We start from the raw sequence: 14,895 nt of genomic DNA on the forward strand, positions 1-14,895 counted from the left end.
CCGCCCGCCTCGGCCTCCCAAAGTGCTGGGATTACAGGCTTGAGCCACCGCGCCCGGCCCTTTTCTTATATTTCTTTAGAGACAGGCTCTCACTAAGTTGCCCCAGGCTGGTCTCAAACTGGGCCCAAGAGATCCTCCCACCTCAGCCTCCCAAAGTGCTGGGATTATAGGTGTGAGCCACCACACCCAGCCTGACTATCTATTAAATATCTAATGGTGGCTCATGCCTGTAATCCCAGCACTCTGGGAGGCCGAGGCAGGAGGATCACAAAGTCAGGAGACCAGCCTGACCAACATGGTGAAACCCCATCTCTACTAAAAATACAAAAATTAGTCAGGCGTGGTGGCACGTGGATTACAGAATCCTAGCTACTCAGGAGGCTGAGGCAGGACAATCACTTGAACCCGGGAGGTGGAGGTTGTAGTGAGCTGAGATCATGCCACTGCACTCCAGCCTTGGCAACAGACCAAAACTGTCTCTCAAAAATAAAAAAATTACAATTAAAATTAAATAAATAAATAAAACAAATATGCCTGCTCTCCTGAAGCTTACTTTTTTTTTTTTTTTTTTTTGAGACAGAGTCTCGGTCTGTTGCCCAGGCTGGAGTGCAGCGGCACAATCTCGGCTCACTGCAACCTCCGCCTCCCGGGTTCAAGACGTTCTCCTGCCTCAGCCTCCCGAGTAGCTGGGACTACAGGCATGTGCCACCACACCCAGCTAATTTTTGTATTTTTAGCAGAGACGGGATTTCACCATGTTGGCCAGGCTGGTCTCAAACTTCTAACCTCAGGTGATGCCCCAGCCTTGGCCTCCCAAAGTGCTGGGATTACAGGCGAGAGTCACTGCGCCTGACCCTGAAGCTTACTTTCTACTGGGGGAGATTAAAATATATGTTACAGGTTGATAAGGATTGAGGCGGAAAATAAAGCAGAAAAGGTGGATAGGGAGTTATGTAAATGCATATGCAGGAAGGGCTTTGCCATCCAGATAGCCAAGGGAGTATCACTGTTAACAGTGACATTTGGGCCAGGCACGGTGGCTCACGCCTGTAATCTCAGCACTTTGGGAGGCCAAGACAGGCAGATTATGAGGTCAGGAGATCCAGACCATCCTGGCTAACACGGTGAAACCCCATCTCTACTAAAAATACAAAAAAAATTAGCCGGGCATGGTGGTGGGCGCCTGTAATCCCAGCTACTCGGAAGGGTGAGGCAGGAGAATGGTGTAAACCCAGGAGGCAGAGGTTGCAGTGAGCTGAGATCGCGCCACTGCACTCCAGCCTATGCGACAGGAGTGAGAGTCCGTCTCAAAAAAAAAAAAAAGAAAGAAAAGAGTGACATTTCAGCAGGGCGCAGTGGCTCACACTTGTAATCCCTACACTTTGGGAGGCAGAGGTGGGTGGATCACTTGAGGTCAGAAGTTCAAGACCAGCCTGGCCAACATATAGTGAAACCCTATATCTACTAAAAATACAGAACAATTAGCCATGCATGATGGTGGGCACCTGTAATCCCAGCTACTCGGGGGGGCTGAGGCAGGAGAGTCGCTTGAACCCAGGAGGTGAAAGTTGCAGTGAGCCGAGATCATGCCACTGCACTCCAGCCTGAGCGACAGAGCGAGACTTCCATCTCAAAAAAAAAAAAGTGAAATTTGAGTAAAGACCTGAAGGAGGTGAGGGGACAGACAGGCTATGCTCTTATGCAGCTTAGAGAAAGGTAATTCAGGAAGAGGAAACAAGAGCATAGACCCTGAGGCAGAAGTATGCCTAGTGTGCTCAAGGAACAGCCAGAGGCCAGTGTGCATGTTAGGGGGAAAGAGTGCCACAGATCTAGAGCTTTAAAGTTAAGATTGGTTTGGCTGGGCGCGGTGGCTCACGCCTGTAATCCCAGCACTTTGGGAGGCCAAGGTGGGCAGGTCATGAGGTCAAGCGATAGAGACTATCCTGGCTAACACAGTGAAACCCCGTCTCTACTAAAAATACAAAACATTAACCGGGTGTGGTGGGGGGCGCCTGTAGTCCCAGCTACTAAGGATGCTGAGGCAGAATGGCGTTAACCTGAGAGGCAGAGCTTGCAGTGAGCCGAGACTGCACTACTGCACTCCAGCCTGGGCAACAGAGGGAGAACAGAATCAAAAAACAACAAAAGTAACATTAGTTTTTATTTTGAAAGAGAAAGGAAGCCATCTCCTCTCTTAATTTTCTATTAAAAAATATTAGGCATGCTTTTTTTTTTTTTTTTTGAGACAGTCTCGCTCTGTCACTCAGGCTGGAGTAGAGTGGCACAATCCACAATCTTGGCTCACTGCAACCTCTGCCTCCCGGGTTCAAGTGCTTCTCCCGCCTCAGTCTGCCAAGAAGCTGAGATTACAGATTCCACCACCCCTCGCTACTTTTTGTATTTTTAGTAGAGACAGGGTTCCAGCATGTTGACCAGCCTGGTCTCAAACTCTTGACCTCAGGTGATCCACCTGCCTTGGTCTCCCAAAGTGCTGGGATTACAGGCGTGAGCCACCCAACCCAGCCACTCAGGCATGCTATTTGTCAAATTTTTTAAAAACTTTACATTGTAAAGCTCTGCCAAGAGCAATGGCTCACACCTGTAATTCCAGTGCTTTTGGGAGGCTGAGGCCAGAGGATCACTTGAGGCCAGGAGTTCAAGACCAGCCTGGGCAACATAGCAAGATCCCATCTCTACAGAAAAAAAAAATTGTGAAGCTCTACTAATCATATAATGGACACAAAGACAACTAGAACTGCCACTCTGAAATTTAACTTGTTAAGAGTTCATCAGGCCTTCAAGAAAAAAGTTATCTTTTCTCTCAACTCTCTGGAGAACAGCAACAGGATAAGAAAAATACAACTAAAAACTGAACTGAATTAATCTAACAGGCCACTTTTCACCACTATTTAAACTTTGTCTTTCCCGGCGCGGTGGCTCACGCCTACCACTTTAGGAGGCGTGTGGCAGGTGGATCACTTGAGCTCAGGAGTTCCAGACCAGCCTGGGAAGCAAGGTGAAACCCCGTCTCCACAAAAATCAGCCAGGAGTAGTGGCTCACGCCTCTACTCCCAGCTACTTGGGGGACTGAGGTAGGAGGATCGCTTGAGGCCAGGAGGCAGAGGTTGCACTGAGCCAAGAAGGAACCACTACATTCCATCCTGGGTGACAGACTGAGACCCTGTCTCAAAAAAAATACAACTTTTTGTCTTGCTACCCCAGCATCAAAAAGGGGTTGGGGGTGGGGTGGGGGAATATTGGTGGAAGAAAATGAAAAAAAAAAAAAGCATTAGGAAGAAAAGCCACAAATAATGCAACTGCAAATCTATCTAAAAATACAAAATGCTAGGAATTTGTGATATTCCTGAAATGAAACCTGTCACTTTCCTCCTTCCTTGAGTCTCCACGTGGCTTATGCACATAAGACAGGACTCAGGCTTCTCAGTCTTAGTTATCCACTTGAACAACACATGTACAAGGATATTCACCTAACTGGGATGTGAATTTAAACTTTTCCACTTTTCTTTCTTCCGTTTTAACGCAATTCTGGGATTGTTATTCAGTCATTTCTCCTCATTATCCAATAAAAATTCACTCTAAGAAAGAATTCCTGGTAGTTCCAAGACTAATGGCCACAAATGTTTAAAGATGTTAGCTCTACAGGAAAACGAATCAAAGCGTTTTCAGGGCCTCAAGTAAGTTATGAGCTTAGTGTAGGCCCAAGTTTTAAGCTATAGAAACATATCCCCGTATGTGCCAACTCAAATCCCCGTCCCTGTGATAAACCTGGACACCAGTATGATTTTAAACACTTCTACACCTCTCCGTCCTATTTTTCCATGCTCCAAGCTCGAAGGAAAACCGCCACCCAAGAAACACACGGAGCTAGCCACCCCGAAGCACTACAAGGGCACAACAGTTTTTAGGTGCCCCCGCAAAGGCCACAGGTGGCGCCATCCCTCTGCCCCCGCACCGCCGCCCTCCGCCCTCCGACCCGCGCCCTCCGGCTTCTGTCCAGCTGCGCACACTTGGAACACTCCTTCCCCGGGCCATCCCACTCTGACCCATCCTCCCTGGGACCGGCTGCCCGGCGCGGGAAACCCAGGCCGCGGGGCCTCCTAGCGCCCGTCCGCGCGGCCGCCACGCCCCCTCCCCACAGACCGTCCGGGCCGCCAGCCCCCTCGGCCGGGAGGTGGCCTCACCTCGCACCGGCCGTAGCGGGGAGGGCGCCCACGTCTCCGCCCGCCGCCCGGGCCCACGGCCGCTCGGCTGCGGCTCGGCCCCGACGGCCGGCGGCGGCGCGCTTCTGGGGGCGGGCTCTTCTCGGCCGGGGCTTCCCCGGGGCCGAGGGCTGGGAAACAGGGGGGACTGGGGCGGGGGAGGGGAAAGGGGCTTGGGAAGGAAGGGGGAGAGGGGAAGAAAAGGGGGGAACCAAACCCGGAAAGGGAGAAAAAGGGGGAGGGGAAATCAGAAGGGGAAGAAAAGCCCAGAGTCCGCCCCCCGCTGCGGCCTACGCGCTACGTCACTACGTCCGGCGTTGTCGTCACCGCGTCCTGCGTTCAGTCTGTCCCCGCTTCCTGCCTGCCCGCGTGCGCCTCAGCAGCCCTGCGGGGCCTACCGCCTGCCGCACGCACTCCCGCGGGCGCGCGCGCACTCGCACTCGCTCGCTAGCCCTCTCTTCCCTCCGCGTTACCTGTGTCAGGACACCAATCCGGAGCCACTGGGAGCCTCGGTCCTCCTTAAACCCATCAAGTCTGTCAGATAGAATACCCTGGATTTCAATATAATATTAATAGTGATCATCCTAAAGTAATTTCAATTTACAGAGCACTTTCAAAACAGCCTTTCACTTAGGGCAGTAACTCCTGTACCAAAGAACGTGCACTCGGTATTCGCTCTACACATGGATAACTATAATTCAGGTAAATGTCCATTTTACAGATGAAAAAACCTGACCTAGGAGGAACTCAGCCTGTCCTATAAAGATCACATTCTTACCATCCTCCCTTCTCTAAGATACAGTTCTCAAAAATCATCTTAAGGCCGGGCGCGATGGCTCTGGCCTGTAATCCCAGCACTTTGGGAGACCGAGGCGGGCAGATCACGAGGTCAGGAGATCGAGACCATCCTGGCTGAAACGGTGAAACCCCGTCTCTATTAAAAATACAAAAAAATTAGCCAGGCGTGGTGGCAGGCACCTGTAGTCCCAGTTACTCGGGACGCTGAGGCAGGAGAATGGTGTGAACCCGGGAGGCGGAGCTTGCAGTGAGCTGAGATCGCGCCACTGCACTCCAGCCTGGGCGACAGAGCAAGACTCCGTCTCAAAAAAAAAAAAATCTTAAATTTTCAACCTTCCCCGTTTTGTCCATTCTAGGCAGAATCAATTTAGTTATTGATTATGTGCGTGTGGATAATTTACTAACCAAACTCCCTCAAAGAAGCAATGTAAGCTGGGCGCGGTGGCTCAAGCCTGTAATCCCAGCACTTTGGGAGGCCGAGACGGGCGGATCACGAGGTCAGGAGATCGAGACCATCCTGGCTAACCCAGGTGAAACCCCGTCTCTACTAAAAAATACAAAAAAAAACTAGCCGGGTGAGGTGGCGGGCACCTGTAGTCCCAGCTACTCGGGAGGCTGAGGCAGGAGAATGGCGTAAACCCGGGAGGCAGAGCTTGCAGTGAGCTGAGATCTGGCCACTGCACTCCAGCCTGGGCGACAGAGCGAGACTCCGTCTCAAAAAAAAAAAAAAAAAAAAAAAGAAGCAATGTAGTCTTTTGTAGAATTCGACCATTAGATATGTACCTTGCGACAGGAACTGCGGTAGGCAAAAAAAAGTCAAATAATTATAGTACAATTTAAGTGCTATAATAGAAAGGTTTCAATGTGCTATGGAAATACAAGGAACAACAATTCATTCTTAGAGGTAAAAGAGGTTGAGTAAGTTACAGAGAAACTACAGGTGAAATTCCAGCTAATCTTGAGACTATAAATAGTTCACTAGAGAGGTAAGACTGGAGATTCCAGCAAAGTCATAGAGGCATGAAGTTCATCTTTCCTTCAAGGATGAGCAAGTTCCAGGTTGGTTGGCCTGTTTTTTTTGTTTGTTTTGTTTTGTTTTTGTTTTTGTTTTTGAGATGGGGTCTCACTTTGTCATCCAGGCAGATAGAGTGCATTAGTGCAATGTCAGCTCACTGCAACCTCCACCTCCCAGGTTCAAGTGATTCTCCTGCCTCAGCCTCCCGAGTAGCTGGGACTACAGGCGCTCACCACCATGCCTGGCTAATTTTTGTATTTTTAGTAGAGACAGGGTTTTGTCATGTTGGCCAGGCTGTTCTTGAACTCCTGGCCTCAGGTGATCCACCCACCTCGGCCTCCCAAAGCGCTGGGATTACAGGTGTGAGCCACCTCTCCCAGCCCTCTCGCCTGGTCATTACTGCCTCCTGCCCCCAAATTCTCTCAACCCCCTGGAGAACAGCAACGGGGGAAGAAAAATACAACTAAAAACTGAGCTGAACTAATCTAACCTGCCACTTTTCACCACGATTTAAACTTTTTGTCTTGGCCAGGTGCAGTGGCTCACACCTAGCACTTTGGGAGGCCAAGGCAGGAGGATCGTTTGAGCTCAGGAGTTCCAGATCAGGCAGTGATGACCAGGAGGAAATAATAGTTAATATTTGTATTATGTGTATGTAAGTACAATATACAATGTGTAGCATTCTAGATCTACTGTTACTATCAAATCCTCAATAAAGTAGGTACTATTATTATACCTGTTTTATAGATGAGGAAACCTGAGGTACAATAATTAAACCAAAGTACCAGATTTATTTATTTATTTATTTATTTATTTATTTATTTTTGAGACAGAGTCTTGCTCTGTCACCCAGGCTGGAGTGCAGTTGCGTGATCTTGGCTCACTGCAACCTCTACTTCCCGGGTTCAAGTGATTCTCCTGCCTCAGCCTCTCAGGTAGCTGGGACTACAGGCATGTGCCACCACGCCCGGCTAATTTTTTTTATGTTTTTTTATTTTTTACTTTTATTTTTTGGTACTTTTAGTACAGATGGGGTTTCACCATGCTGGTCAGGCTGGTCTCAAACTCCTGACCGCAAGTGAGCCGCCCACCTCGGCCTCCCAAAGTGCTGGAATTACAGACATGAGCCACCACGCCCCACCTACAAGCATGTTTTAAGGGCTAAAAAGAAGGGGACAGGGAGTGGGCTGATACAAAGTTGTCGGGTATTCTTGTTGGTTTACAGAAATAACATTGATTAGTGATTGGCTATACATTGTTAAGCTATAGGATCTAGGTTATAGTGTCCAGTGCAGCATTATTAGGTTAATTTATAGTTACTTGTGGCAATTGCTTGCTATTGCCACATTGCCAATTGCTTGATGCTGTTCATCAAGAGATGAATACATAGCTCAAAAGCAGGGAGTAGGACATGATTGCCGTCTCATTTTATTTATTTATTTATTTATTTTAATTAATTTTTTTTTTTTTTTGAGACATGCTCTCAATCTATTTCCCAGGCAGGTGTGCTGCAGTATGATTACAGCTCACTGCACCTTCAACCTCCTGGGCCCAAATGATCCTCCAGTCTCAGCCTCCTGAGTAGCTGGGACTACAGGCACATACCACCACTCCCAGTTTCTTTTTATTTTATTTTATTTTTTTATTTTAGTATGTATAGGGTCTGGCTATGTTGCCCAGGCTGGTCTTGAACTCGTGAGTTCAAATGATTTGCCCGCTTTGGCCTCCTAAAATGCTGAGATTACAGGCTTGAGCCACCATGCCTGGTCTGCTGTCTCATTTTAATGTCTCTCTGAGCCTGATCATTTTAAAAGACTTGCATTTCCCAGATTAAAATTGTTTTCTTTTCTCAGTGCTGTGACACAGAATGAAAGCCTGAAATGTTTCTGAGACAAGTACAAGAACTGAAGAACAATAACCAAGAATACCTGGCTTTAAAACCTATACTCCTGGCCGGGCACGGTGGCTCATGCCTGTAATCCCAGCACTTTGGGAGGCTGAGGCGGGTGGATCACGAGGTCAGAAGTTCGAGACCACCCTGACCAACATGGTGAAACCCCGTCTTTACTAAAAATACAAAAATTAACTGGGAGTGGTGGTGCACACCTGTAATCCCAGCTACTCAGGAGCCTGAGGCAGGAGAACTGCTTGAACCCAGGAGGCGGAGGTTGCAGTGAGCCAAAATTATGCCACTGCACTCCACCCTGGGCGATAGAGTGAGACTCCGTCTCAAAAAAAAAAAAAAAAAAAAAAAAACTCAAAACTTCTTTTCCAAGACAGATAAAAACCCCAAAGGGTGAGCAAATTTGGAACTGAAGGCCTTTGCCTACCTTAAGAGTTCCCTCTGAGAGCATCAAAGACATGGCTAGAACACTGTGCCTCCCTTCCCTTACCCTTCAGACTTCATGGTTTTGAGACCTCTTGGGCAAAACTCAACCAAGGCTAACAAATAAGGCTAGATTGAGAACCCCAGGGAGGGAGGATGGAGGGATGGGAATGGGCTTTGAGAAACACCAGGCAAAAAAGAATGCAACTCTCAATTGTTCATGCATGACAGTGAGCTAAAGTGCCTTGCCAATGACCCGTTCTTCTTTGAGAGTCTCCCTTTAACATTCTTTCCCAAAACCCGTGATCTGTGCCTTTCCCCCATCCCCAGGATTCCCAGCAAGGGTAGTGATCTGAGGAGAAATTTAATCTCTCACCTTTGTCCCCAGGTTTGGCAGCTCACATGGATAACAACTGTCTCCCAACATTGGCCCAGGGACATGTCTTTCCCTAAACAAACCAACCTCTCCTCACGTCCCCCACTCTGTACTTTCACTGACTATGCGTTGGCAGATTCTGCCAAGTTCTACCTGTAACTGGCTTCATTTTCAAGTCAGATGTTTGGCTGCTGCTCTGTCCCCTGCAACAAGGAGCCATGCCAGCTGGACACACACTTCTTCCAGGGCCTCTGGCAGCCAGGACAGAGTTGAGACCACAGCTGTTGAGACCCTGAGCCCTGAGTCTGTGTTGCTCAAGAAGGGCCTCCCCCAGCAATGACCTCCTCATTGCTTCTGGCCTTTTTCCTCCTGGCTCCAACCACAGTGGCTACTCCCAGAGCTGGTGGTCAGTGTCCAGCATGTGGAGGGCCCACCTTGGAACTGGAAAGCCAGCGGGAGCTGCTTCTTCATCTGGCCAAGAGAAGCATCTTGGACAAGCTGCACCTCAGCCAGCGCCCAACACTGAACCGTCCTGTGTCCAGAGCTGCTTTGAGGACTGCACTGCAGCGCCTCCATGGGGTCCCACAGGGGGCACTTCCGGAGGACAACAGGGAACAGGAATGTGAAATCATCAGCTTTGCCGAGACAGGTGGGTTCCTGGTCTGTAGCTTTTCCCCAGAACTTGACCTCTCAAGGAAAGGAAAAGTTTCCTCACCAGCCTTACCTCTGACTCCTTCCCCAAAAACCATCCAACCCCTGCTTCCCACGGGCTGTAATCTCCTTATCCCAGGTATCCCCACATCCCCCTGGGGCTCACTCTGGTAGCTCAGACCTGACCAGTAGGCAGCTGGAAAGCTGGTAAATTTCACTTCTTTTGAGACTGCCTGTCGTCATCTCCTCTGCCTCCTCTTTCTGCAGGCCCCACAAACCCACAGGCTGTGGTGTGAGCCCATCCACTTCCTGGGCCTGCACACAGCGACTGGGAGGTGAGCAGTCTCTCTTTTCTTTGGCCCTAGGATCTAGCCCCTCCCTTCCCCTGTCCTCCAGATGCCTCATTTGAGTAAAAGAAGAAAAAATAAAACACCAGGACTACAATACCTCACTATATGTCATGTTCCCATTAGACCTCAGGTCACCATATCAGAAAACAGGGTCAAAATGGGACTCAGAAAAATGGATAAAGGGGCTGGGCACAGTGGCTCGTGCCTGTAATCCCAGCTATTCAGAAGGCAGGAGGATCACTTAAAGCCAGGAGTTCCAGACCAGCCTGAGCAACATAGCAAGACCCTGTCTTTTTTTTTTTTTTTTTTTTTTTTTCCCCAAGACAGAATCTTGCTCTGTTACCCAGGCTGGAGTGCAGTGGTGCGATCTCGGCTCACTGCAACCTCCACCTCCTGGGTTCAAGCAATTCTCCTGCCCCAGCCTCTCGAGTAGCTGGGATTACAGGTGCCCACCACCACACTCGGCTAATTTTTTTTTTTTTTTTTTTTTTTTTTGAGGCGGAGTCTTCACTCTGTCCCCCAGGCTGGAGTGCAGTGGCACCATCTCGGCTCACTGCAAGCTCCGCCTCCCGGGTTCGCGCCATTCTCCTGCCTCAGCCTCCCAAGTAGCTGGGACTACAGGCGCCCGCCACCGCGCCCGGCTAATTTTTTTTGTATTTTAGTAGAGACGGGGTTTCACCTTGTTAGCCAGGATGGTCTCGATCTCCTGACCTCGTGATCCGCCCGCCTCGGCCTCCCAAAGTGCAGGGATTACAGGCGTGAGCCACCGCGCCCGGCCTACTCGGCTAATTTTTATATTTTTAGTGGAGACTGGGTTTCACCGTGTTGGCCAAACTGATCACTGATCTCAAACTCCTGACCTCGTGATCCTCCTGCCTCAGCCTCCCAAAGTGCTGGGATTACAGGAGTGAGCCACCGTGCCCAGCGACCGTGTCTCTCTTTTTTTTTTTTTGAGACAGAGTCTCGCTCTGTCGCCCAGGCTAGAGTGCAGTGGCGCGATCTGGGCTCACTGCAAGCTCCACCTCCCAGGTTCACGCGCCATTCTACTGCCCCAGCCTCCCGAGTAGCTGGGACTACAGACGCCCGCCACCACGGCCAGCTAATTTTTTGTATTTTTAGTAGAGACGGGGTTTCACTGTGTTAGCCAGGATGGTCTCAATCTCCTGACCTTGTGATCCACCCGCCTCGGCCTCCCAAAGTGCTGGATTATAGGCGTAAGCCACCGTGCCTGGCCCGTGTCTCTTTTTAAAAAACTTTTTTTTTCTTTTTTTTTTTTTTGAGACAGAGTCTTCCTCTGTCACCCAGGCTGGAATGCAGTGGTTATGATCACAGCTCACTGTAGCCTCAACCTCCCAGGTTCAAGTGATCCTCCCACCTCAGCCTCCCAAGTAGCTGGGACTACAGGTATGTGCCATCATGTCTGGCTACTTTATTTTATTTTATTTTATTTTATTTTATTTTATTTTATTTTATTTTATTTTATTTTTTGAGATGGAGTCTCGCTTTGTCACCCAGGCTGGAGTGCAGTGGCACGATCTTGGCTCACTCCAAGCTCCACCTCCCAGGTTCATACCATTCTCCGCCTCAGCCTCCCGAGTATCTGGGACTACAGGTGCCTGCCACCATGCCTGGCTACTTTCTATGTATTTTTTAGTAGAGACAGGGTTTCACCGTGTTAGCCAGGATGATCTCGATCTCCTGACTTCGTGATCAGCCTGCCTCGCCCTCCCAAAGTGCTGGGATTACAGGCATAAGCCACCATGCCCAGCGTATATTTTTTTATAGAGACAGGATTTCATCACGTTGCCCAGGTTGGTCTTGAACTTTTGGGCTCAAGCAGTCCACTCGCCTCGGCCTCATAAAATGCTAGGATTACAGACACGAGCGACCGCCCCCGGCCTAAAAATTAGCTGGGTGCAGTGGAGTGCACCTGCAGTCCCAGCTGTTTGGGAGGCTGAGATGGAGGATCATCGAGCCCAGGAGTTTGAGACTGCACTGAGCTATGTTTGCATCACTACCCTCTAGCCTGGGCAACAGAGACCCCCATCTCTAAAATTAATTAAATATTAAATATTTAATTAATTTAATTAAAATGAGACTCCCTTTCAAAAAAAAAAAGGGAGAAAGAAAGAAAATGCAAACTGAGCCCTTGCAAGCTCTTTCTTAGGTCTGAAGACCCCTCCCATCTCTGGCCCCTCATTCCCTCTTGTTTTTTTGTGGTTTTTTTGAAATAGAGTCTCATTCTGTTGCCCAGGCTGGAGTGCAGTGGCATAATCTCAGATCACTGCAACCCCCGCCTCCCAGGTTCAAGCCATTCTCCTGCCTCAGCCTCCCGAGTATCTGGGACTACAGGCGAACGCCACTAAACCACTATTAAAAACACTAAACTAATTTTTGTGTTTTTAGTAGAGACGGGGTTTCACCATGTTGGCCAGGCTGGTCTGGAACTCCTGACCCCAAGTGATCTGCTCGCCTTGGCCCCCCTAAAGTGCTAGGATTACAGGTACTGCACCAGCCCCCGCCTGTTTCAAGACCCAGCTTTGAACCGGAGCTAGATAGCCTGGGCTCAGATTCTTGCTCAGCCATTTATTAGCTGTTTGACCTAGTGGTTAATAGTTCTCTCATTTGTTAAATGGGATAGTTGACAGAATTAAAGGGCTAATACAGGTAAAGTACTTTGAATGTTAAAGTGGGAGGGAGCAGGAACTAGAGAGTAGATTTAGCGCCTGCCGATGAGGGAATTATGGTGAGCGTCCTCTTCTCTTGATAACCTTCCATGGAGGAAAGGGGCAAGGCAGCTCTCTAGAAATCTTTTATAAAGACACTAATCCTATTAATGAGGGCTCCACCCTCATTACTTAATCACCTCCCAAAGGCTCCGCTTCCTAATACCATCACATGGGGGTTAGGATTTCAACATATGAATTTTGAGAGAACATAACAGCCTCTCTCCATGAAGCCTCTTAGCATTCAATGGTCTATCCCAAGTTTCTTTAGAGAATGGTGGCTAGATTCCAAGAGGATAATTTCAATGTGTAAATTATTCTCAAGCTTCTGCATACACCTTGCTTACTAATATTCCATTGACAAAGCAAGTCATTGTAGCCAAGCCTAGAATCAATCACTGTGAGATGGAACTAGATGAAGGCGTGAAAGCCATGAGGTACTGTTTATTGGGGACTACCAATCTGGCAGTCTCCTGAAGTCTGCCCTCTGACCCCTAACAATTTATATCTCTCCCACAAGCAAAATACAATCAGCCTCTCCCAGCCACCCCCATCAAACTTTCATCCCTTGGCCAGGCGCGGTGGCTCAAGCCTGTAATCCCAGCACTTTGGGAGGCCGAGACGGGCAGATCACAAGGTCAGGAGATCGAGACCATCCTGGCGAACATGGTGAAACCCCGTCTCTACTAAAAATACATTAAAAAAACTAGCCGGGCGAGGTGGTGGGCACCTGTAGTCCCAGCTACTTGGGAGGCTGAGGAAGGAGAGTGGCGTAAACCCGGGAGGCGGAGCTTGCAGTGAGCTGAGATCCGGCCACTGCACTCCAGCCTGGGCGACAGAGCAAGACTCTGTCTCAAAAAACAAACAAACAAACAAACAAAAAAAAAACAAACAAACTTTCATCCCTTTATGGCATCAGGATCAAGCTTGAAGTCCAGCATCTCATCACCTGAATTAGGTGCAAATATAGGTGAGGCTCCTCTGGTACATTTCTTCAGGTGCAGGGGCCTTCAGTGATGTCCTAGCGCCTGGCTTATTCTGACTTATGAAAGCTGATTGTGAACATCTCCCAACTTAGGATTCAGTGATGTCACATTAGCAGCTTGAAATCAGTCATGGTGGGAGAATTTATACAAAAGAAATTGACAAAGACTACGAATCAGGGCTTTTGATTTTTTTCCCTGGAAACCAGTTATTAAACATTTACCAGCATACCACTCTCTGTGTCCTAAAAATACAAGTTCTCCACCTCCCACGCACTTAACATACAATGCTGAGACAGGGACAGGATAAACATAATAGATACTCCTGTTCAAAATGGGATGTGGGAGAATAGGAGACACAGAGGAGTCACTGATCCGTAAAGCTTCTTATATTCAGCCGGGCAAATATCAGGTCCACTCCAAATCCAGAATTCCCTTGGTTAGTTAGGGCCTGGTTCTGCTCCCTGGTATTTCCAATTGTGCACTACTGCTCTCCTGGACTTCCAAATTCACCCTCTCAGCCCTTGGCACTCTACCTGCTGAGATGTCTTTCCTTTTAAATAGGAAATGATCTATGTTTGCGGCTGAGTACTTTTCTCAGCCTACTTTCTGCCCAGAGTTGGGGGCCCAAAGACCTCTTTTTATTTTGAATTGTCCCTTTTAGTCCAAACTGGTGCTGCTTTCAGTATTAAACTTCTCTTTTAAACTCTGTGGACCCTGTAAATAATAAATTGTAGTCTACTCAATTACACAGAAGGCACCACATTCTATCAAGACAGACCCTTATTTAGGCTACAAGTCTGTGTCATGGGATAACACCTTTAAGATGTTTAGAAGTGCATTTGTCTAGTTGTAAGGGTTAACAGAACATTGTCTTAAATTTTAAATCTCAAAAAATGTTAGATGTTAACAAACAAAAAGTTTTTTTGGTTTGTGTTTTAGAGATGGTCTCACTATGTTGCCTAGGCCGGAGTATAGTGGCTATGCTATTAGCAGCCTCAATAATATTGCATTATAGCCTCAAACTCCTGGCCTCAAGGGATCCTCCTGCTTCAGCCCTCTGAGTAGCTGGGGCTACAGGCATGTGTTCCCATGACCAGCTAACAAAAGATTTTATAGCTGACCCTTTATTTGTTTTGATCTTCACTCTGAGTCCCTGTATTACTGGAAATACCCTGGATTTGATTTTTGCTCTGAGGTAATTTCTTACTTTAAGAACCTTTTGTCAGAGAGGAAGAATGAAAAAGAATTTTTGTTGTTATGTTTCTTTTCTTTCCTCTACATGTACAACATGAAGAAAAAGGTTTCGTTTTGTTTTTTTTCTGAAAAATTAGCAACACAGAGTAAGGGGTTTTATTTTTTAATTTAGCAAGTGCTTTTAGAAATATTTTCTCGGCCGGGCGCGGTGGCTCAAGCCTGTAATCCCAGCACTTTGGGAGGCCGAGGCGGG

At 48.2% G+C, this 14,895-nt stretch overlaps 2 protein-coding genes across 4 annotated transcripts in view; one reads left to right on the forward strand and one right to left on the reverse strand.

Annotated features, from left to right (window-relative positions):
- The window catches only part of R3HDM2 (R3H domain containing 2), a 188,199-nt gene extending 183,910 nt beyond the window's left edge, over positions 1 to 4,289 (reverse strand). For all 3 annotated transcript variants that reach the window (XM_025402431.1, XM_025402424.1, XM_025402429.1), the window contains exon 1: positions 4,203 to 4,289. The gene's annotated coding sequence lies outside the window, so the exon portion shown is untranslated. The remainder of the gene's footprint in view (positions 1 to 4,202) is intronic.
- Positions 4,290 to 8,869: 4,580 nt separating this feature from the next.
- Positions 8,870 to 14,895, forward strand: part of INHBC (inhibin subunit beta C) — a 14,725-nt gene continuing 8,699 nt past the window's right edge. Inside the window, exon 1 of the mRNA XM_025403193.1 lies at positions 8,870 to 9,384. Within this exon, the coding sequence (XP_025258978.1) occupies positions 9,072 to 9,384 (313 nt within the window). The 5' untranslated portion in view covers positions 8,870 to 9,071. The remainder of the gene's footprint in view (positions 9,385 to 14,895) is intronic.

This window comes from Theropithecus gelada, chromosome 11 (assembly GCF_003255815.1).
Source record: "Theropithecus gelada isolate Dixy chromosome 11, Tgel_1.0, whole genome shotgun sequence".
In the NCBI taxonomy this organism is placed as follows: Eukaryota; Metazoa; Chordata; class Mammalia; order Primates; family Cercopithecidae; genus Theropithecus; species Theropithecus gelada.